Here is a 25,401-nt window from a genome sequence, read left to right as displayed (position 1 = left end):
GTAGTTAATTTCATATTCTGAGGAGAAGCTCGTGTTATTCTTTAATAATTTTGATTGATGTAATTATTCAGTACTATTTTATTTTTCTAGTTAGGTAATTTATCAATTCGATCTCGATTCTAACCTTCTTTTTCAGCCTTTATCCACACTTTTAACCCAAGCCCCGTTACAACCCTTTAAAGACCTTTTGATTTGAGTATCATGTCATTTTATAGTGGTGGAGATTTGATTTTCATGCAAGCCTATGGTAATGACTTTTCATAATTGACTTTTGAGTGCTTAATTTTTTAACCTTAAACACTTTGAGTGATTTGAGTGAATCTTTAGTGAAGATGTAAAATCTTGTTGATTTTGAATTAAAGGTAAGTACTTAAATAAGGGGAGATACCTATGTTTTCATGTCTTTAGAAAATGTGTGACTTGGATTGTTTGAATCTTTAGGGCTCTTTTAGTTGAATTTTCAATGCATGATTATTTGTGAATTATTTCGAAACATTATTGATGAGAATTATAAGTTGAGAAGAATTAATTTTAATTTTGAGTTGAGGATTTTGCTTGAGGACAAGCAAATGCTTAAGTGTGGGGATATTTGATAAACCATAAATGTAACATATTTTAATCTCATTCTTAATGTGTTTTTATGAATGATTAATGATGTAAATCAGTGAATTTGATGCTCCTAATCCCTTAAATTCATGTTTCTATACTTAGGAGAGCATTTGGGAGCAAAAGGAGCGAAAAATGGGCTAAAATCAGAGTTTTCAGGATCCACACGGGTAGGCCACACGCCCATGTGCCAGTTTGTGTTCATATTACTCCCTGTTTCCCAAACACGCAAAAAAGCCAATTTTTAGGGTTTCTGAGCATTCAAAAGTCTATAAATACATACTAGAAAAAGACCTAAGGGGACACACAGAGTAGATAACAGAAAATACTCGAAGAGACGTCGTCAGAGTCATCTCAGAAGCATGATCTCCTTCAAGACTGAAGATCTCCCTTCAATTTCTTCCAAAGTTTTTTGGTTTTCTTTATGTTTTGTGGTTTTTCTATTTTTGAGATGTTTTCCCCCATTAGTATGAACTAAACTCCCAAAATACCTAGGGAGGATGAAACCTACGATAGATCTTATTATTTTAATTATCTGAATTACGTGATAAATATTTGTTCTTATTCTTAATTATGTGTTCTTAATCATTGCTTTAATATTTTCAGGATATTAATCCAAGTTTGATGTGCTTATTTAGTGGAGCAAATGTCTCTGTTTAAGAGAAGATCCAGCATAATTAAGCAGAGTTGCATGCAATCCTAGAAATAGGACGACATAAATCTGCCGGATTAGAGTCAAATCTAATAGGGGAATCCATAAATCGAGTAATTCGACAACAGGGGTTTTAATTAGAAAGAGATTTCAATTAATCAACCTAGAGTCAGTTGTTCTTTGTCTCGAAAGAGATATTAACATAATTTAGGGATTCCTACGGATCAAGACAAGTGAATAAATCGTTTAATTCAGAGTTAGAATAATAAGTGAAGTCTAGGTGGATTCTTCCTTGGGTATTGTCCTCATTATTGGTTTATTCGTTTATTTCCTTCACTCTCTGTCGCGTTCATTAGTTAATTAGTTTAGTTAATTTTAGATTAAAACAAATCCTTTTTATTTTAGGCTAGATAATAGAAAGATAGTTAATACTAGTACTTTTAGTCCTTGTGGATACGATATTCTGGACTCACCATAGCTATACTACCCTTCGATAGGTGCGCTTGCCTTTGTCATGATCGTAGTCTAGTTTAGTGAATCATAAAACGATCATCAGTAATATATTCAAACATCATATGCTCATGCACAACTTAGCAAAACTGAAACATGTCCTCCGAATTGACAGAACACATACCTTACTTATATAATTCACATACCTTAACATATCACTTACAGAAGCATGTTAACAAATACCTTGTTTTTAAGTCTTAATTAAGTAGTATGGACCCTATGAAAAATCCAGTTATGAAACGCACATCATAAACAAGCTTATAGTAAATTTTTAGAAAATGGATCCACACGCTCATGCGGCCCACATGGCCCAATTGACCCAGTCCATGTGGTCCACATAACCTAACACGTGTCTATGGGGCCCAGATAACCCAAATAGCCCCCACACGATCTATCATATAACTTGGCACATAGTCGTGTGACGTCGATAATAGATTTTTGACATCACGTCATTCGTTGTTTTTTACGAGATTAGGTCATACACCTGATCATTTTTCGACGCCAAAGATTATAGTAGCAATTCCAAACCTCCAACGAAGGAATAGACCCTATAGTTCTTAATTCACTAGAAAATTAGTCGTCACCAAAACTTCACCGAAACTCTTTTCCAACTGCCGACACTTGAATGGTAACCAAAACTCCCCTCAAACATCTAGATGCGATAGATTCAAATATTATTATTCCGATTCTCTCCTCGGAACACTAGCAAGCTGAGTTTGAGATAATTACTGATCTCAAGTAATCCACTTTTATCATTGACTTTATTCAACAAGATTGATCTCAAGAAAAGGACAAGAATTAATAAAATGGTTGTATTTCTGGTTGAACCATTTCATCAAACTTTATGTCATATAGTCCCAAATTTTAATACTAGTGTCTTTCCAGGCATTGAAACTATAAATGATAAAACCATCATTACTTTAAATTGAGAAATATCTAATTAAATTCATCTTGCAAATAATTTGAAAAAAAAAATAAGAGGCAAAAGAATGTGTTCTGTGTCATACACCAATAATTTATAGAGGTGCGTGATTGAAGTTCATCAGTAGGCATTCTTCACTGCGTGGTTACGCTTTTTGCAAGATTTCAAGGCTGGTCAACATTGAATCCCCTAACACAGTAAGATGATATGCAAGTAATTGAAAAGGATTTATATTAACCACAGGTTGAAGACAGTTCTCAACTTGAGGAACTCCAATTACTCAACAACCGCCTCCGGGACACACTGATGCAGCATCTCCTTTTGAACACATTACAGTCGAGCGTCCTTTGTGGGCACGTAGCTGCTGAACATCTGACTGTTGCTTACTAAAGCAAAAGCATCACGGGTAGCAATCACAACAATAGAAAGAGTGGGGGAGTGGGACGACAAGCAAAAATAATAATTTGGGGATAACTTCCTATTTATTTTTTTTTCAAATAAACTAAAATAATAATAATAATAATAATAATAATGGTAGAAATGGGTAGTAACGTGAGAGGGAGTTTGAGAATTTTGGGGAAAACTACTTAATTTTTTTTAAAGAAACAACAATATCCCATTACTCAAATTTTTTTTATAACTAATTAGATTATTTAGAGTTTGACATTAACTCAAACTCATCTACAGCGCATGTGAATAAAAATATTTCTACTTTGCATGGATTTAAATACAAGATTAAAAATTAAGTTAAAGTCTTACCACTAAGTCAACATATTCATTCTTATCATTAATTGAACGAAAATAATATTTATGTCAGAAGATCAATGGTAGAGGTTAAGACAAAAATAACAAAAATTTAAAAGAAAGATTCAAACCCAAAACCTCACACACACAAGTACAACATCTATCCACTGAACCAAATTAATATACTTAACATAATTTCACAATCTTAACTCAAAAATCAAAACGTGAATGTTTTAAATGTCATTAATCTAATTTCTTCTAACTCGATTTTTAGAATATGACATCATATAAGTGATTAAAAATTACCAATTAAAATTAGTCTATTGTTAATTCATATATTAAAATATAATGAAAAAAATACACTTTATCAAACGTGGCATAAATGATATGTTAACTTAAATTAATTAATGGAGAAAAGGGAGTTAAGAGAGAGAGTGTAAGAAACAAACTTTAAGCCCAAAAATATGAAAGTGATAATATTTGTTGACAAGATTAACAAAACATATCCAATTCAACCAATCATGAGATAACAAAAAGCTAAGATATAAGTGTTCATATATGTCTAACTCTAAGACATATCCATACATCTGATGGTTGCCTCTCTTTTGACTTCAACATTAAACAGCATTTCAAAATATAAACCCCAACCTCGTAGGAAAAAAAAGAGTAGTTCAAATTGAAATATTGACTTGCTGCAAGACTTAATATTATCCAATCGTCAATCTTGTTTAGTAATTAAAGAATTTGTATATAAACGTGGCGAATATTAGCCGAACAACTAGAAGAACAAGTGGGCAATAAGGCCTGCAAAAGGAGAAACCAAAATTTTACTTTTGTCAACTGTTTGACGTCTGCAATTTCTGAAAGTAAAGCCAATAAATTGTCAGGGATAACGTAACACGTAATGTGGTGCTTCTAATAAAGAAAATATATGTATAGTAAAATGGATATAGAGAAAAAATCAAAAGAAAAAAACAACAAATATATAACTGTTTTCGTAATCAAATCCGTCTATACATTCAGTTGAATTAAAATTTCATTAAAAAATAAAAAGAAACTGGTTCGACTAATTTCTTTTCAATTCTAATCTATCTATCCAATTCCTAAAACCAAACTTGGTACTTTTAACTTCTGAATTGCATGGCGTATACATTGATCAACAAGTATTTAGCGTGACATGAAGAAGCGGATCTTTTGGGGTCTAGCGGATCTCGGTCCCCAAAAATTTTATTTTTTTTTATTTTTTCCTTAAATTTTTTAATAAATTTAATTAAGTCCCCAATTTTTTTAGAAATTTTCATTTTTTCCTTTAACTCTTTTAGAAAATTTTAATTAGGCCCCTCAAAATTTTTGAAAATGCTTATTATACATACCTTTTAATTTTTTAAAGAATTTAATTAAGCTCTCTTAAAATTTTTGAAATTTTTTATTAATCTCACAAAAATTTTAATTAGACCCTAATTTTTTTAAAAAAAAATCTCATTAAACTCCTACAAATTTTTAAAATTTTACTAAGCTCCCAAAACTTAATCCCAAGATTCGCCACTCATGAAATGTCAAGAAAATTAACAGATTTGGATCCAGGAATGTATACTTTGCAAGCAACAAAAAAAAATAGCAAAGGTTTTTTCTTGTTTTGGCCAAATCAGCTAAATGTTATTATGGTGGTGAATTGTAAAATGAAGACACAGTACAATTATCAAATTACACCAACGCGTTAAGAAATAGTAATAGACTGTTGAGAAAGCTTTGCTTAAATATTATCTCAGTTTAAATAGGGTTAGTCTGAGACTATAAAATGAAGGAGGACACCCATATCTGCACAAAAAAGTTGAGCAAATTATATGTTTTTTTGTATAAATATTACATTAAAATTCAAGGATGAAACTTGGCATTAACCCAATTCAAATTTATTTATCACATGTCTAAAAACTGGTTTCGTAAAGGTATTAATAAAAAGTTGAAAAATAATAAATAAAACCCCACTATTATTATAATAAAAATAAAAATAACAAAAATCTTGAATGGAAAAATCCGCCAACCCAAATTCATGCATCTGATTTCCCTATATAAACCCACTTCCCATTTGCCAAACAAAGATTCAGACTCCTAACTTCTCACATTTCTTCTCTTTTATTCTTTAATTCATTCATTTTTTTCCTAAAAAAAAACAAAACAAAACCAACCCCAAATTCCTCAATCAATTACTCAAGATTTAACAGGTTTCGTTATGGAGATGCATCCGAGTAGCAACGAGACCGATTTAGCAATGTTGGACTCAATTCGGCGACACTTACTCGGGGAGTCATCAGACTTCCGATTCGATGCTTCCGTTGATTGTACCACTACCACGGCTCCCCCCGTGTTTTGCAGAAGCTCAAGCTTCAACCGCTTGTACCCATGTTTGGCTGAAACCTGGGGTGACCTTCCTCTTAAAGAAAACGATTCTGAAGATATGCTCGTTTTTGAGTTCCTCCGAGATGCTTTAACCGTAGGCTGGGCGCCCTCCGATAACTCTTCTATCAAATATACGCCGATTAAACCGGAGCCGCAGGAGATTTTAGTTGAGGCTCCAGCTGCGAATACGGTTGTTCCCGCGGTGGTTCCGACCAAAGCGAGGCATTACAGAGGAGTTAGGCAAAGGCCGTGGGGGAAGTTCGCAGCTGAGATAAGGGACCCGGCTAAAAATGGGGCTCGGGTTTGGTTAGGTACTTTTGAAACAGCTGAGGATGCGGCTTTGGCTTATGATAAAGCAGCTTATAGGATGCGCGGGTCCAAGGCTTTGTTGAATTTCCCATTGAGGGTGAATTCCGGGGAGCCTGACCCAGTGAGGGTAACGTCAAAGAGAGCATCACCCGAGCCGTCCAATTTTTCATCATCCGGCTCAGAGCAGGGGTTACCGAAAAGGAGGAGAAAGGTGGCTCCCTCAGCTCCGGTTGTGGGTGAAGCCTGGTTAGATATGAGTTCAGCAGCTGCAGTTGAGTATGAAATTGGATCACGTACTAACAGCAATCAACTATTAATCAGCTAATGGATTAATGAAAGAAGCAGGGAAAATGAGGGTCTGAAATATTTGTAAACTTGTGTTGGCTTTGTGCATACAAAGAAATTGATATTATTTCATGGTTGTTTCGCTAAATGAGAAAATTTTATTCTTTAATAAAAAATGATGTAAGCAATATGGTTGAAAATGGACATTCCAATGCAGCAAGATACTGTAAAAACCTAGTTTTGATGTAGGAAGAAGCATACAATCAAAATGTAGATGTAGGCGTTGGTATCTCAGCCATTTGAAGATGACAAATCCAGACCAGCTTGGCGTTAGGCCTATAATAAAAGGTAGCTGCTCTTCTTTCTAACATGTGTTTATTTTACCAATATTCTAGAACATATGGCGTCAAGCTGAAGGAACAAGGACGCACGTACACGAACGTTGCGCGGTTAGAAAAGGACAGTTGACTTTTGGGCAAAGATGGAATAGCTTTATCCTCTATCCAAACACTAATTGCTTTTTTGACCTTATACATTCAAACTGTTTGACTTTTCAGACTTTTCTTCCGACTTCTAACCACCAGGATTCTTTGTTCACAATGAGAAAAATGTTTTCACATTGAGTTTGGAAAGGAGATATGTTTGAGAGTATAGGTGGGTGGGAATTTGATTGGTTGTTGTTTTCTATTGATTTTCTACAACTACATAATTCATTTGGATTTCATAAAATAACTTTTTGACGTCAACAGCTTGCTTATGGGAAAGGAATACTCCTACATGGGATTTAATTTAGATGAAATTTGATCAAAGCTAAAATAAACATTTAAATGTTGAAGCATTTGTTTAATCCTAAAAAGCTTTCTTCCTTGCATAACTCCACTGCAACTATATTAAGTAGTAATTACAAATATCATAATTTGATGGATTGTATTGTGTTTGGAATGTCTCCTACAATTAGATTTGAGTCATAAAGGTAGCATGTTAGGTAATTATTGTTTGAGTAATTATTAATTATGCAGATAATTACACTTAAATCTAATTTTTAAAAATTATTTTTATACAAACTATAAAAGTTATATTATAAGCATTAACACATGAAAAAAAGGCATTTGAGCTATATTCAGTTACTTTTAAACCAAAAAAAAAAAAAAAGTTCTCTCTTTTGTAATCTTTAATCCTTTTATTAATAATTTCATTCTGGAATTTTTCCTTCATCCTTTCATCCTATTATTGGTATCAGAGTATAAAATTAGATTTGTTTAAGAGAAATTGAACATAACTTAAATGCCTTTTTTAGCTTCTTAATCTTCCTTTTATAGTAGAGATTCATAGCTTAATTTGATTTTATTTGAATTCCGTACAGATTTCTGATAAGGATGACATTATTTCTTTAGTTTAATATAACTGTTTGAAATTAATTCATATCGAAACTAGATTTAGTTCTAATGTATAGTAAAGAAAAAGAATAATTTGAGGTTTAAAAAGATTTGGAAACAAAATTAAATATTTGAGAAAAAGAAATTAATAAAAAAATAATTTGTAATGAAAAGATAAATGGAAAAAGGGATGGAAAGAGGAAGAGATGAGTAAGTTGGGAAGGGAGTTGTGAAAGAAATGTAGAAGATGAGGATTAATTTAAGAATAAAAGTAGAAGAAGATTGAAGAAATAATGAATAAAGAAACAAAATCAAAGGAGAGAAAGGGCAAGGCTAGCATTCTAGTTCCAACTCTAATATTTAATCAATAGCTCTTAAAGTGGGCTTACAAATAACGGTCTGGCCGAAAAATACTTTCATAATGGACTTGCGGAATTTATAAGTAATTGATATTTTATTATTGAATTCCAACCACAACCATTCGACCATCCGCAGGTTTTGAAAATATTGCCATCTACAAGAAATAGCACATTCATCCAACTTTTCTAAAATTTCATTTTCAACACCAAAAATAAAGAATTTTTAAATTCAGCAAAATATATACTTTAATCACAACTTTTACTTCAAAATATTATTTTATTTTCATTTTCACCATCACCGTTATTTCAATGTTCTTTTGTACTCCTTTTAATCCCCCGCCTCTATTAAGTTCTTTCTTGATTTTTTTCTCCATAACTCATGCTTTTACTATAAAACTTATATTTCTCCCTCAAATTGCAAAAAAACTAAAAATCAATTCTAAAAAAGATATTAATAAAATGAATTAACTATTTTAGTATAATAAGATATAATTATATTTTAAAAAATAAAATATAAATTATAAAATTAAAAATGTATATAAATAACATTTTAAACTTAAATAAATGAATAACACGCTAAGAGTTACAAATTACAAATAATAATTACTTCAATTCTCACCATCATAAAAAAAAATAATAATAGAGTGCTCCAATTAGACTTTATTCAAAAACACATACCAAATTCAATGATTACCTAAAAAAATTCACACACTATTGAAGTTTAGTTGATGAAGGAACCAAATTCGATTATATTCTCAAATTATTACTTTTGGTGTATATAAGGATGCAAACACTGGAGATAAAAATTTTGAATGACCAAATCATGCCAACGGTAGTGAAACCGACTTATACAACCACATGAGTCTCATACAAGCACAATTGTCCTAAAGTAAAGCACATCCACATTACGATTGTTTGCTATGTCAAGGTGACAGAATTTGAAAGAAATTGAGGACAACACTTGCCAATTACACTGCACCTGCCACCTTCTTAGTAAGTGCAATGACATTGAAATTGAATGACTCTGGATTTTTCTGGATCATTCCCTTGATCACTTCGGCTGCATCCTGTTGAAAAATAAAAGCATACCAGTTGGGTCTATTCATAACACTTAAACACTCTTGTAATACCAAAACACTTTGAGCAACTCAGATTATGCACAAACAAACACAAAAGATAGACACTGGCAAATTCACAGTGGAGGGAGTTTTGAGGTGAAATGTATAAGCTGAAGTTGAAGCTTCAAACTAAAACCTTATCTACCAATTGGAACTCCCTTTAGTCCAAAAGTGGAACGAGATAAAGATGAGCTAGCTTCTTGCACATTTAAGTTTATTCGATGCACGACAGTCAAATACAAAAATATAAGGGGAAAACAAACCTCAATGCAAACAGCAAACTACTTTCTTTTCTTAAAAATTCAATGTCCCGTAAAATTCTTTTGTGAAAATTTTAAGGGTAGATTTAATTTTTAATACCAACACGAACCTGCAACAAGGTACCTCGTGAGGATGCACCATGGGATATTGGTCCTGACTTCCTTCCATCAAGTTCATAAAGCTGCCCTACATTGATGAGACAAAAAATAATGATAAGATCAAGGCACCAAATACAACCACATTTAAGATATTCCAAAAGAAACTCTGATCAAGCAATAGGAATTGTCGTTTCTCTTTATATTTGGTTCTATATATTAGAAATGAGAGGGGGGTATGTACCATCAACACATGTAAAGCAGATAAAGTGAGTATCCACATTCTCAGAAGCCTGTCAAAAAAGATAGTAAGATTGCCATTTTGTACAGATTTGTATCTAGCCAAACTTCACAACTTGTAATTTTACACTGAATAAGTCGAGTATAAAAAGATATGACTTGTTATAAATTTACCTCCGTATCACCAGCTGTAGCTGCCACAGTGTGAGCAACTTCCATCTCTCCATCTTTCTCAAGAAATGCAGCACGCTGTAGATGCATAGAACAATTTGAATTCAGCAATCGGAAATCACAAAAACATGCAGGCAAAAGCAGATACACTGTGCATGCAGAGAGGAAGAGAGAAGTAGAACCTCCAATGGATCCATGATTGCAGTAGATTTAAAAAACCTATCTAAAAAGGATCCCTCTTCTGAAAAAGACAAGGCAAAAAATAGTTATTCCATGTATTCTACAAATAGACTAATAACTACCTGATACCCTTAAGTTCAGCGATCAAAGGAAGCATTGATGCTAAAACTGCAAACTTTGTATAAGATCACAATGAAATACAATTCCTCATTTTAAGAAGAAAAAAGTGATAAATCAAAAAGCCTGCTCATAGATGATGGACAGATGATGTCTTGATTATCATCCAACAGTGATTTCAGTAAGATGACCGCATGCAAGTGTAAAAATTATCAAACATCACTAAGCATGCTTGTGAACATCTTAAAATGAGCATTGTAGATGGTGAATATTAGACCCAACTTACGTAGCTTGATTTCTGAAGTAATATTTCCAACACTGTGAAGAAGCCCAATCGTTCCACAAGCATTTCCCACAGTTTGTTTCATGAAATAAACCTTACTGCTAACATCCTACAGCCAAAACAAAAGGCAGAAAAAAAATCTAATTGGATCATGCATAGTTCTGAAACATGACAGAAATTTTATGTACAACACCTGTTCTTTTATATTTAGAGAAGTCAAAAGAGGGAATGGAATTTTGAGCTTAAAATTTTGCATTTTTTTAAAAAAGCTTTTCTATTTCTCTTTTTGACTTTGGCTCCTTGACCATTATACTTTTCAATGAGGTCCATCATCCAAGGGTGTAGTTAGTCTCACCCATCAAGTAATTTACAATTGCAAATGCTATCCACACAAAATATAGAACCGTGTGATCAGCAAGGAGTATCTATTGTACTTAAGTGATCTTTTATACCAAGGGGTCATAATATCTAGCAATTGTAAGGAAGAACTACAGGTTCACACAATTTAATTACAATTATTTTATGCTCCAAATATTTCTGATTCCAACCCATCTTGACAACAATTTGATATAAAACACAAAGGCTTTACGTAGTAAGATGGAAAGAAAACTAGAAAGGTGAAAAATTAAAGGGGGAGAGAAGTAGAAAGAGAGGAAAATATATTTTTTCTTTCCATTAGTGTACTTGGTAGGAAAGATAGAATTTTTTTCCTTCATTATTTGGTAAAGTTGAAAATGCAAAGAATAAAATGAAAAATAAAAAAATAAAAAAAAGGTATAATGTTACAAATGCGAATGCTTAATTTACATCTCTCTCATCTTCTCTCCTCTTATTGTTCCAATTTGGTATAACTTATTTTTTATACATTATGATGAAAAAAGGTATGTTTCCTATTTTCTTCCCTCGCATTTTTCTTTTCTACCAAACACGCTCAATTTATTTTCCTTCTACTTTTCCACTCTCTTCATTTCATCTTCCACTTATGCACTAAACTAAGAACACCCAAAGAGCTACAACAGGATATTAGATTATAAAAAAAACAGCATTGTACTTACTCTTTTCTCATTATCTTGCTGCAATCTCTCTTCTTCAGTCTGAAAACATTGAACCGTAGAAACAGACAAAAACAACGTATTGTAATTAAGTGTAAAAGTAAAACTAAACTAAGAAGAAATGGGCCGCCAACTAAAGCTGGAAAGAAACAATTAATTTCAGATGAAATCACCTGAGAAGTTATTGGATAAAGAAAAAGCACAGCAAGAACAGGCTGTGGAACCATTGATAGGAGTTCATCATCCAAGCCATAAACATCGCAGCACTCTGCCTCACTCTCTGGAAGACCCAGACCCCAAAGAAACTGCAGAAATTCAATATTATAATTTTCAAACGAATTTAAACAAAAATAAAACTATCCGCACAGACTCATAACAATCCGATCCTTTAAAAATTTTCTCTATAATTTAGAGAGACTACAAGAAACAAATTTTTTTTAAAAAAAAAACCGAAACCCTAACTCACTATTTGATTGCCGCAAATCTAGAACTGAAAAAATCCATGAAAACCGTTTTTTAATGTTTTGTTTATCTTATTTCCCGATCATTTCTCGGAACCAAACATTATAGAAAAAAATGAAAAATGAAAAAGAACCTGGTTCATGACATCGGGGTTAGCTTCGAGAGGAAGCCATCTCTTAGCTGCAGGACTTTCGTCTGGAGTTGCCATTCTTTTAGTGGTTTTCAGCAGGCTTTTTTTTTTTTAATGTGATTCTTTTCTTTTAATTTAAGAAAGGGTTTGAGACTGGAGGTGAGATCGAAGAGTCAGTGTAAGTTGAGTCGGTTTCTATTCTTCTCTGCTCTACTTTTCTCTTTGCTTTTTATATATAGGTTTTGGGCTTTCCGGCTACCTCGTTCATTTTAGTCACAATGAAAATTGTCTAATTATGAATTTCAGCCTTGACTTTTCAAAAAATGAGAAACAGTCCCCCTACTTTAATTTATCAGAATTTGTTCATTCTACCTTATGAAAAATGAAAAGCCAATCTAGTTTTTGCTAAATACATAAATTTATATCGTTAATTTTTGCTAAAACCTTGGATGTAAATAGTTGAATTATTGATTTTTTTTAGTTTACAAAATTAATTTGAAGAATAAATACAAGTATATGTTCAAACAATTATAAAGTGCAAAATCAATCTATTTCAGTACAAACACACTAAGAATTGAAATAATCTAGACTAGAATTGATTAACTAAATTAAAACCAACACATATTAACAACATATGGTGGGATTTAAAGACCCATAAATGTGATTGCACATCAAATTTGAATACTCAAGATTCAAAACCTCCGCGTTTGCTATGCTAAAATCTCATTGACTCGAAATAACTCAAATCAAAAAGCTTTAAGCATGCTATCTGATCGTATTAACTTCTTGTAAAGCATTGTGATTAACTTTATAACAAATTAAAGTAAAGGGATGTAACTTTGAATTAAACCCAATAGAAAACATAAAATTTGCTTTCACCTCACGCTGTAAAACTGAAGCACCGCTATATACAGTAATAGGAAGTGGCAAATACAAATACATAGAAAACAGTCCTCTTGTACTTGACTGGATGAAAACATAAAGGACTTGGTCTCTTCATTGCCCCATCTTCTAGCAACTCCAAACAGTAGTTGCTCACTTTTCTTTTCCTTATCCCACTGAAATAATAAGCAAAATAATAATAATAATTGTTAAATATAACTCCTATTTTCAGTCAAATTTGAAAAATAGTTTTTCAGTTAAACTCTATTTACTTGTTTCCATCAAACACTATTAGTTTAGATTATTTTATTATTATTTGATCTATGAATTTAGCCTATAAATAGGCTCTTTTACAACCTTAGAAAATACACCCATTAGAGATTAGAACTCATAACACATTTAGAGAATTTTGTGTTTACGTTTTGTGGGTTCTTTGTTTTCGGGTTTTCGGGGTTTAGTTTTTATCTCCATCTTTTGTACTCTTCGTTCTTTTGCCATTATAGTAAAATTATCTTTGCCCGTGGTTTTTTATCCTCTTTGGAGGGGTTTTTCCACGTTAAATTTATGTGTTCAATTTCTCAATTTATTATGCTATTTTCTTGTTCGTTACTTAATCGAGTTAAAAGCCTAACAAGTGGTATCAGAGCTAGTTCAATTTTCATAGATCAGCCCGTTCAGAGATGGCAACAACAAGGTTTGAAATTGAGAATTCGATGGTGAGACAAATTTCAATATGTGGCAAGTTCGGATTATGGCAATTCTAGTTAATTAGGCTTGAAAAAGTTTGTTATCGGGAAAAAGCCTGAGAATCTAAATAAAACAGAATGGGAAGAGCTTGATGAAAAGGCTTTATCTGCAATCCAGTTGTGCCACACGAATACAATATTGCAAGAGGTATTGATGGAGAAGACCTCATCTGCCTTGTGGAAAAGGTTAGAAACTCTTTATGCGACTAAGTCTCTAGCTAAACGTTTAGTGTTGAAATAACATCTATTTACGTTTCGCATGAATGAAGGTGAGCTTCTTAGAGATCACATCAGTCAATTCATTACTCTTTTAAATGATTTAAAGAATGTTGAGGTTCATATTGACGATGAAGATCAGGCTATGCTATTATTGTGTTATTTACCCCTTCATAGAAGTCTTTCAAGGAGACCCTGATTTATGGCAAAGACAAACTCTCGTTCGAAGATGTGAATGGTCATTTGTTGAGTAGAGACATACTCGACAATGAGCTTCATTTGGATAACAAGACAGATAGGCAAGCTTCCGTTTTGGTAGCATCAAAGAAACGAGATAAAAGGTGTCGCTATTGTAAAAAGTTAGGTCACGTCAAAGTAGATTGTTATAAACTGCGAAATAAAAAAACTGCTGAGAGTAACGAGGAAGATGTAGCTGGTGCTAATTTGGCCGATGAAAATGGGGATGATTTCTTGTTAGTGTCAACAAGTGATAACACCAAGCTCACGTCCGAGTGAATCCTAGATTCAGGATGTTCTTTCCACATGTGTCCCAATAGAGAATGGTTCTCCACATACAATTCGATTGAAGGTGGAGTTGTGCGCATGAGAAACGATTCATCTAGTAAGGTAATTGGTATTGGTACTATTAAAATTAAGATGCACGATGGGACGATTAGGACACTCTCAGATGTCAGATATGTACCTGATTTACGAAAGAATCTCATCTCCTTAAGTATTTTAGACTTGAAAGGATGCAAAATCAACATCGAGTCGAGCGGTATTAAAGTATCTCGTGGAGCTCTCATTTTGTTAAAAAGTAAAAGAACCGGCAATCTTTATATTCTAGAAGGTTATATAGTGACTGGTGAAATCGGATGTCGCTCGTCCGTTACGGAGTTGAAGTCAACTTGTTTGGAGCGGAGGCAACTTGGTCATAGGAGGGAAAAAGGTATGACTGTTTCGTTGAAAAGAGGTTCTCTTTTAGATGCAGGTTTTGAAAAGTTAGGGCACTGTATTCGTGAAAATCAGACCCGGGTTAGTTTTGATTTGGCAGTGTACAAGTCGAAGGCTAGAAGTCTTCCAGTTTTTAAGTATAAATTCGACTTAATTAATTCCCTACATAGTTCAAGATAGGCTTGTGGCGGGCTTTGGCAAAGATGGCGTTGTGAAAATATGAGTCAATGTGGAGATTTGTTAAATATAACTCCTATTTTCAATCAAATTTGAAAAATAGTCTTTCAGTTAAACTCTGTTTACTTGTTTCAATCAAACACTGATTAATTTAGATTATTTTATTATTATTTGATCTATGAATTTAGCCTATAAATAGACTCTTTTACCACCTTAGAAAATACACCCATTAGAGATTAAAACTCATAACACATTTAGAAAATTTTGTGTTTACATTTTGTGGATTCTTTGTTTTCGGGTTTTCGGGGTTTAATTTTTATCTCCATCTTTTGTACTCTTCGTTCTTTTGCCATTATAGTAAAATTATCTTTGTCCGTGGTTTTTTATTCTTTTTAGAGGGGTTTTTCCACATTAAATTTATGTGTTCAATTTTTCAATTTATTCTGCTATTTTCTTGTTCATTACTTAATCGGGTTAAAATCCTAACAATAATAATGAAAAAACTCAACTTAAAATTCTGTTAATGCTAAATAAATGATTATACAGCATCGTTTTTTTCCTTGACAACGAACAAGATTTCTGCAAATGTGCCTTTTTCATAAGGTCACACCCTGTTAATCCATCGTTCAAGTCGAAGCTGCTTCAGTGGGGGGCCGCGGGGTGGCTTGCTTTTCCGAGGACAACGCCATTTTCCCATTATCTCCATTGCCTTTGCCTCACACTGTTGCTCAACTTTTACATTGGTTGTTTCAGCCAACACCTTTCTTTTCGTCACCCCATAATCCTTTTCACCACCTGTTGTTTTTCCTGAACCCTGTAACACAATCTCTCCTGCTTCTCTCCGACAATTTTCATCATTTGCTGTTATAAACTTGTTCTTCTTTGTTGTGATGGAACCATTTTCTTTGTCATTGCTTCCATGTGTTGGTTTGACCTCACCAAAATCCTGTAATACTAACTTGACATGATAAATAGCGCCATAACTATATTCTACAATCTCACTCATAGGGTCTTAGAACCATTTGATATGTTTATTTAACAAAATTCAAGGGATCAGACTCGCCAAAGGAGAAAGAACTAAAAGTGAAAGTACCTTACTAGTGGACTTCTTTTCTTGCTCATCATGTCTGATGGGGCTATTACATTCCTCAAATCCATTTGAGAACATCTTCTTACCAGCAACCACCTCATCTCTACAACCTGTTTTTGTTGTTGTCTTGAAATTATCTCGTTTCTGTCTCTTGCTGTCTTCAACAACAAATTTATCCCGACTTGGTTCTGTGTTTTCAGAAACACTGTCTTCAAGTTCATCATCTGTATCCAATACAGGTGACTCATACACATAGTCCGGGAACCAATTTCCAATATCTAGAGGTTCTGACATAAGAAACACAAATAAATATTATCACATAACTTATTTCATATGTTCTTTCTTTTCCTAAGATTTTTCCAGCAAGCCAAACAACAATAACTTTCTGAAAATTGAAGGATACTAGAAGTTTATACTGACCAGAAAAGAGAGGGTGTGATTCATTCTCCCTTTCTACCAATGAACTACTGCATTTGATCACTTTAATTGAGCAAATCTTGTCAGAGGTATTTTGTTGAAATTTATCTGAATCCGCAAAATCATTGATGCATTCTTCATTGACAAGTTTATCTTCCCCACATTCATTTTTACTAGAAATATCTCTTTTGAAACCATCATTGGTGTCCAACAAAGGAGACTCGTACACATAGCTTGAACACCATTTTCTGATATCAGGAGGCTCTAAAAGAACATGAACAATTTTCACTTCCTTTATATGTTTAAATTAAGCATTGTATTAATTCCGTTCCCTAAAATATTTTCATCCACAAAACACATTTTGCACTGTAAAATATCAAAAAGAAAAGTGACACTGAAACATACCAGAAAGGACTGAAAGGGAATGTAATGAATCCTGAACCCAAAAAAAAGGGGGGGTGGGGGGGACTGTTAAATATGAGGAACTGTGAACTTATAAACTCAAATGTAAAATAAACATACTATTCAAGAAAATCCCAGTTGCCCAAATGCAGATGTAAAATTAAATGAAAAAAAAAGTTACCTCCTTAGAGTTAAAGTTGTCATGTTCATCAGCTTCTCTAATTTCTGCAGCAGACCCATCAAAGTTTTCTTCTTTTTCTCTATTATTTTTTCCTACACCCAAATCATATTTGTCGCTTTCCCTTTCTTCTGAAAAAAATCCTCCGAAATTCTCGCATGTATCCAAGACAAAAGATTCATACTTGTAAGAAGAAAACCAGTTCCTTATATCAGGAGGTTCTGATCCAAAAGGGAAAAAAGAGTTATTTTCTATTTCTCGTTCTTTGAGTGAAACTAAAGCTTAAAATTTTCAAAATTGAAACTTGAGGATAAGAAATACTAACCAGAAGGAATGGAGCATGAGAAACCTGAAATCTAAGGCAACATATAAATAATTAAAGAATCAGAAAATTGAATTTCACAGCAAGAAAGAGAGAAATTTGTTGCTACAGGAACAGTATTCCATTTATTTTGCTATATTTTCTTATGAATCAAACAGAAAACTGGACAATTTTGAATGGTTGAAGATAACATTCATCCATACCTCAGAATTGAGATCCTCCATTGAAACTCGCTCTCCTTCTGTGTTTCTGGAGAAGACGCAACGCCTAAGTAAAGGGTCATCACTTTTTTCTGGGGATTATTGAAGGGTTTGCTTTTCTTTCTTTTTAGTATTTAAATTTCCCGGGATTTTGCTTGGCGCCTTTGCTTTTCAGTTTGTGCGCCTTTAAATATTTAATTTGTGTTGACGTGTCAGTATTTTTAATATCTATATGATAAACATAAATTTTAAAAAATAAAATATAAATTAATTTAAATAAGTATATTTTTTTTCACATCACAAATGGTTTTCTAAATTCATTCCAAATGCGTTTTTGATAATTTTATATTTTTAATTTTTAATTAAATTATCAATTTTTAAATTATCAAAATATATAAAAGCTTATAATATATACAAATATATAAAAGCAAATCAATTTATAAAAATGTATATTATAAAATTTTATATATATTATAAAAATTATAAAAATATAAATTTATATTTTTAAAAATATATATTGCTTTTATAAAAATTAGTGAAGGAATAAAATGCTTTTATATATTTAAATATTTTTATAATTTTATATTTATATATATTTAAAAAAACCTTAAATTTGATATTATATTAAAAAATAAAATTATCAAAAACACATCTAGACTGAACAAATCGTTATCTAGATACTTTTTTAATTAATTTATATATTTTCAATTTTCAATTTATGTTTATCACGTGATATATTGAGATATTACTACATGGCACCATTAGATTGACTAGTAGTGTCACATCAACATAAATAATGGTATAACTACGAATGTGCTGACTTGATAGATGAAACATGATGCGATCTCGGTCGTATCATGTTTCGGTACATCTCGACGACATCGAGATTAGCCTAAACTTGAGGGGCCCAAATGCAAAATGAGACCTTTAAATTCATTTATACCGTTGGAATATGGACTTGATTTATTTTAGTTACTTTAGCCTTTAATTATGTCTTGTTTATTAAATACATATTTTAATTATGACATGCATTATGTGTTCTGCATTTAATAAAGTCATGCATTATGTGACTCCCATGTTAGTTTAAGTCAACTTCATTAAATTAAGTCTTGCATTAAGTAACTTATTTGTTCATTTAGTTTGCATTTTAAACCATGCATTTAAGCATCTTAGTTTAATAAATGAGTTGCTGGACATTTATTCAACTCATCTTAGTTTAATTAATAAGTGTTTTTGTTTAACTTTATTTAATAAGTGTTGCTCTTAATTAATCTAGTTCCTAGGAATATTTATTGATGCATGAGTTAAAGTTCATTTAATAATGCTTCTCTTAATTAAACTAGTTATTGAAATAAATGATGCATAAGTGTTAGTTCATTTATTTAAGTTAGTTATTAATTTGTTTTAAGCTTAATAATTGAATAAATGTATAGGTTGCATGTGTTAATTGCAGGTGACTTTCCAGTTCACATCCATTACATTTAAAAGCTGTTATGCATTCAATAAGGTGACTTTTCAAGAGATTTCGGCTACAAAAGAGGGGGCTGTTACAAAGAGGCTTTATACATCATTAAGAAGTTGTTTTATCAATTAAAGGAGAGCATTATTCTTCTTTAAATTGGGCAGCATCTTTGTTTCATCTTCCATAACCGTTTGCTTCATGAGTAATCACTACATGCATTCAATTCTCCATCAAAGAAGCTGGTGACTATTCAGCTAACCAAAGGACACTTCAAGAGTCACTTTTCAAGCATTCAAGGTCAATTATATAGCTGAATTGAAGTGAATTAAATGGTGGAGTTATTTAGTTCAAGAATTCCAAGAGACTTGAGCTTTATTTCAGCTTTTAAGATGTGACCATTCAGCTAGCCTTTTCCTAGCCTTATAAACATGTGTGTAATCAGTCTTTTGAAGAAAAAATTTTTGGACATTTTGTTAATGTTATGCTGCCAAATTTGTGAGGCAAACTTTTCTCTATTTTCGTTCAAGGATACGTTGGCTACCTAGTGTTCTAGTTGTGTCATCCGCTTTTTTTTTTCGAAAACCGAACTTATCACTACTCGTTGTGTGGCGTTTAAACATACTAAGGTTCCTACTTTGCTAAGTAGCGGGTCGAGGTTCTCATATTCTCCATCCGACCACCTTGAAAACTTATAAACATTTGGGTTAATATTTTCTAATATTGCTTCGTGTTTGTTTTTGAGATCATTTTCATTCCATTTCGTTCCATCCTTTCGTTTCATCATAATCGAACCATCAATTCACTTCACATTCATTGTTTGTTATCTAATTGTTATATTTATCTCCATCCTTTTTTTTTCTATAACCGAACCTACAAAAACTTCATATCCATACATCCATCTACATAAACTTCATATCCATAAACCCATCTTTGAACCCTTTTTGCATAGCTTCCGCCATTATTTACTTAAAAATATCATTTTGAACAAATCGAACGATACTTCTTCGTAGACTATCGGGCAAAATCACATACAAATCAACTCACCCCGAGGTGGATCGTATCAAAACACAAGTTCAAAGACTAACTAAATCCAAAATAATAATAATAATAATAATAATAATAATAATAATAATCAACTAGATACAAAATGACAATTTCAGTGACTAAAAAGATATATTAACGTGCTAACATGGATCATTGTTAAAGTTATTTGATATGTATTTTTAGATTTTTCGAGAAATAATCAAACATCTCTTTTTATTTAACTAATGTTCAATGTTATGGGTGTTGTAAGTGAATATGCTCTCAAAGTCTATTAGGAGCCTCTATACTATTATGTAAAATATTTTTTAGTTACTCTACTATTTTTTTTTTCAAATTAATTCTTGTACAATAAGATTTTATTCAAATCATGACATTGTTAAAATTTATCATTAAGTTGTTGATAATTTAGATAAAATAAATCATACACAATTGATTTACTCGTGACTTGACCCAACTTAAAAAAAGTCCAACAACCCTCAAAAAATTCTATGTATTTTTGAAATATGGTGAGATTGAAAACTTTTGTTAAGTTTGTATTTTTTTTTGCCACATGATAGTTCAAAAATCATGGATTTTTTGGGTGGATGATTAGATTTTTTTTATGGGTCAATTTGGGTTATGGGTAGACTAGTTAAGTTTGAATATTTGTCCAAATTATCAATAATTTAACTAGAAACTTTTAATGTACAAGACTAATTTGGAGCAATTTTTAGTAGTAGAACTAAAATGAACTTTACATTATAGTAAAAGAGCTCTTGATAGACTTTAACCAATATGTGCATTAATCTATTTTTATGATTTAATAAATATTTTATTTATTTAATATAAGTAATTTTTATTAAAATATATTAAATATGGTTAAAATAAATTCAAATTATAGTTAATATTTGTAGAATGATATTTTTTTTATAATACCTTCTACTCATAATACCTCCCTAACATTTAAATCGGAGAGAAAATTCATTTAAGTACACTTGAAGCCATGTTTGCCTTACTATTGGAATAAAAATGGAACCAACTAAGCTAAGGCTCAATTGACTGTAAAATATTAAAAATTATATCTATTTGATTCCTAAAAGAATTACACTTAATAATGACATTATACGTATTTTATTGTCCATGTATTGTTTTATATCGCCGAATGAAACAAAATCATAAAACAAAATATTTTTTATAAGTTAGAGAAGTTACATCATTAATAATGACAATTCGAGTTTATTATGTACATTAATAAATGTTTGATTTTCATGATTGGTCAAGAAATGCAAGCAAACTCAAGGTTTGAAGAAGATGAAATAAAAAGAAGCAACAATAAAAAAGAGAAATAGGCTACTTATTTTATTGATAAACTCTAATATCTCCCAATATGAGGTGAGCTAGTATTTATTAAGTGTTTAGTTATAAGGTCCAAGATTTATCAAATACTAACAATAATCCTTATTGATACTTTTGGTCTATTCCAATAGTGAATAAGAATTACAACATATTTTGACAACTACAACTAACACATTTGACATGTGTTGATAACTCTTATCTAATATGACTTACAATTTAGTATTTCACACTATATATCAACTTTAATGTTCATCAGACTTACCAAGATATTCAAATTTTTAGAACTTGGTTTTAATCTTCTCAAGTAGTCGCTTGTGTGCTCTATAAACCTACATACGACATATACCTGCAAGAAAACAAGCAATGCATATACTGCATGAACTATTAAGAATAAGAAATGGATGACCCACTGTATTGTTGAACCCTAATTTATCTCCAAGTCTACAAAATGGCAATGTGGATAAAGGTTTGACTTGGTCAAAATATTAGCAATTTGCTCACATGTTGGCACTTTAGAAACAACAAGGTTGCTCGATGCAACTTTCTCTCAAATAAAGAATAAGTCTTCAACATGTTTAAACTTTGAATGCGTGATAGGATTAGAAAATATTGAGACAAGACTTGAGTTTTCACACCGTAGTATTGATTTTTCATCTAACAAACATAATATCGGCAACAACATAGGTAATGCTTTGATATCCTACCTCAATAATGGACCGAGCAACATGTTGCTTCTTTGAACACCAGTGAATTGGAATTCCCCCAAAGAAAATGCAATAATCAGTTTTTGATTGTTTGTTATCAATATTTGATCCTTATTTAGCATATGCAAATACTATAATGGAAAGTTACTATACTGGTTGGAATACTATGCCACAATAAATGGTACCTTGAGGTACCCCAAAATACATTTCAATATTTTGAAATGAATTTGATAAGGACTTTACATAGACTAGCAAATTCTATTTACAACAAATTCTATCTTGGGCCTTATAATCACAATGTATTGAAGTGCCCCTACTATACTCCGATATTATGTTACATTACAAACAAGACTTTCATTAGCAATAGTAACTTTGAGAGCTCAAGTAGATACTTCTTTTGGTTAAAAAACAACACCATCATTGCTATATTGAATTTCAATGCCCAAGAAAAAAATGTAATTTGCCTAAATGTTTCATAGAGAAGCTAGGATGTAGTCAATTCCAACATCATTATCATCAATAATGATAATATCATCTATGTAAACAAGAAGAGAAATGTTTGATACCTTTGTAATTCAAATACATAGAGAAGCATTTGACTTTGTTAAGTTGAAACCAATAGAGACCAAATAATCTTATAATTTCTCAAACCATGTACACTTCTTTATTAAGATCTGTTGAAAAACAATTGGCGGGTTGTGCATCCTTAACTCTTCTCGACATTTGGTACAAATAGGATAAGTTACTGGAAAACATATGTAACGAAAATATCAAGAATATTTAGGAAATCAAAATTTTAAAGTACAATTTAATAAAATCTTAAAATTAGATAAAGTCAATTTGAAGGTTTTAAAATAGTCTATCTTTGAATAATTTAGAATCGTTTCATGGTTGATCAGAAGTGACTAGAGTTGATAATGAGCTACGGGGAACTCAAAATAGCCAAAACAATGCAGTGGGAACTAATTAGGGGCAAGTTACCTAAACCTCATGTTCCGATACCTTGGGTAAGGTATCATTGCATAGGACTTATGTTTTGATACTTTACCTTGGAATTGTAGCTTGTTAACTACTAACTTCAAAAGTTTTGATACATAAAGCATGAATTCTGGAACCTGGACCTTTAGAATTAAATTTACACCTCAACTCACCTCAAAACCACTCCTAAACATTATCAAATCATACCCATGAAATCCAAGACTTCCCTAACTCAATTTATAACTAAATAAATATGTTCAATTATTAAAATGTTCCAAAAACTTAATTGAAGAGTCTAAAGTGTCATAAACTTTCCAAAAAATGTAGTGGGCACTAATTATGGCAAGGTACCTAAACCCTATGTTCTGATACCTTAGGTAAGGTATCGATGCATAGGTTTTATGTTTTGATACTTTGCCTTAGAACTCAAGCTTTTTAGCTACTAACTTCAAAAGTTTTGATACATAAAGTATGAATTCCGGAACGTAGATCCCTAAAACTAAATTTACACCTCAAAACCACTCTTAAACATCATTAAATTATACCCATGAGTTCCAAGACAATTTGAACCATTATTAAAACTTCCCTAACTCAATTTATAACTAAATAAACATGTTCAATCATTATAATGTTCCAAAACTTAAATGAAGACTCTAAAGTGTCAAAATCAAGCTTACAAGCTTTAAATCGAATAAAATTCAATTTATGTTCATGACATGCTATACAGGATAATGTCAATACACAAATACATACTCTTCAAGCTTTAGTCAAGTGAATTTGATCTCCCGAAGAAATCACAACTTCACAATGATTTACAATCAAGCTATGTTCAAGAAAAACGATGCACTAAGCATAAACGGTTAGTTTTTAAGGATATAGTTCCAACACTCATTATATGCAATTTAAGAATCAAATTTCGTTTAAACAAAGTTAGTATCTATGTCTCATTCTTTATTTTTCACAATTACATATGGCTTCATCATTCAACATTAGTTTATATTCAAGGGAGAAGACAAAGTAGTTCATTCTAACCTCTTGGATTCACTACTTGACTTATGTTTAGTTCAATATTTTTAACACTTAAGTTTTCACAATTCGTAAGACAAAATTTGTATACACAGGATGCCGATCAATCACCTCGAAACATTATTCTAGAAGTGCATCCATTAGAACACCCTAAAATTAGATCCATAATGCACATAAGTGCTACGCTTGAAGGTATCTTCTGACCATTGTCTTCTAACACACATGCACTAACCAATCCCTATAGAATTCTAATTTTATCTTAATGACTTCACTAAGTTTACAAAGGTGGAGCTTACATTATGAGTCAATTCTAATTTATCACATCTAATCTTTGTAAGTATTCACTAATTTTATCTTAATGACTTCACTAAGTTCACTAATTATTAGTATTATACCTTAGTATAGCATTTAACTAATTAAATAACTAAGATTATCAATATTTAGTCAAATAATGTAAGGATGGTTCCTTGAGTACATGTATTACTTTGAATCAGCAAAATTATCAAACTTCTCTATTTTTACTAATCTAAGATTTCCTATTATTGCTCAGAGTACTATTTCTCACTTATCTATATGTTTTTTCGTAAACACATAACATAAATAATATGAAAATCACGCTCATGTAGAAATCAAGCCAAACAACCTTGCATAATCATGATTGAGATGACAAAATGCACTTCTTACCATTGTTCTTGACTTTCTCTCACTAGATCAAGTTTTCTCTCACTAGCTCATGAAAACCCTAGGTTAAAATAGATGGTTAATGGAGGAATCAAGCTTGGATGAAGTTTTCCTACTTATTATTTTTTTGTGAAAAATCAAAGATTTGGGTGAAACTTAGGCATGGATTGTGGAGGAAATGAAAGGGAGAACCTAAAAGAAGAACTTCTCTTCTCTTCTTATGTTAGCCATACACAGGGGAAAATATGGGAGTTTCTCCCTTTTTTTCTTTTATTTTAAAAAGGTATAATTGTTAAAAATACCCTCAATGTTTATGGG

The 25,401-nt window shown here is 31.7% G+C and overlaps 3 protein-coding genes across 3 annotated transcripts; 1 reads left to right on the top strand and 2 right to left on the bottom strand.

Annotated features, from left to right (window-relative positions):
• Positions 1-5,460: 5,460 nt before the first annotated feature.
• LOC107939701 (ethylene-responsive transcription factor 2) lies at positions 5,461-6,629 on the top strand. Its single transcript, XM_016873067.2, has one exon. It carries the CDS (start codon positions 5,665-5,667, stop codon positions 6,463-6,465), a length of 801 nt encoding a protein of 266 aa, XP_016728556.1. The 5' UTR covers positions 5,461-5,664; the 3' UTR covers positions 6,466-6,629.
• A 2,260-nt stretch (positions 6,630-8,889) lies between these two features.
• Positions 8,890-12,492, bottom strand: LOC107939699 (ubiquitin carboxyl-terminal hydrolase 3). Its single transcript, XM_016873064.2, has 9 exons — positions 12,273-12,492; positions 11,851-11,982; positions 11,681-11,719; positions 10,629-10,734; positions 10,228-10,286; positions 10,049-10,123; positions 9,879-9,927; positions 9,649-9,725; positions 8,890-9,227 (listed from the first exon to the last, which is right to left on the bottom strand). Exons 1-9 carry the CDS (start codon positions 12,345-12,347, stop codon positions 9,129-9,131), a joined length of 711 nt encoding a protein of 236 aa, XP_016728553.1. The 5' UTR covers positions 12,348-12,492; the 3' UTR covers positions 8,890-9,128.
• Positions 12,493-15,739: 3,247 nt separating this feature from the next.
• Positions 15,740-18,010, bottom strand: LOC107939702 (uncharacterized). The gene is made up of 7 exons (XM_016873068.2): positions 17,857-18,010; positions 17,657-17,687; positions 17,335-17,552; positions 17,157-17,187; positions 16,755-17,015; positions 16,338-16,621; positions 15,740-16,190 (listed from the first exon to the last, which is right to left on the bottom strand). Exons 1-7 carry the CDS (start codon positions 17,875-17,877, stop codon positions 15,849-15,851), a joined length of 1,188 nt encoding a protein of 395 aa, XP_016728557.2. The 5' UTR covers positions 17,878-18,010; the 3' UTR covers positions 15,740-15,848.
• Between the last annotated feature and the right edge of the window lie 7,391 nt (positions 18,011-25,401).

The sequence above is a fragment of the Gossypium hirsutum genome, chromosome A08 (assembly GCF_007990345.1).
Source record: "Gossypium hirsutum isolate 1008001.06 chromosome A08, Gossypium_hirsutum_v2.1, whole genome shotgun sequence".
Classification (NCBI taxonomy): domain Eukaryota; kingdom Viridiplantae; phylum Streptophyta; class Magnoliopsida; order Malvales; family Malvaceae; genus Gossypium; species Gossypium hirsutum.
This window is presented reverse-complemented; position numbering and strand designations above follow the sequence as displayed.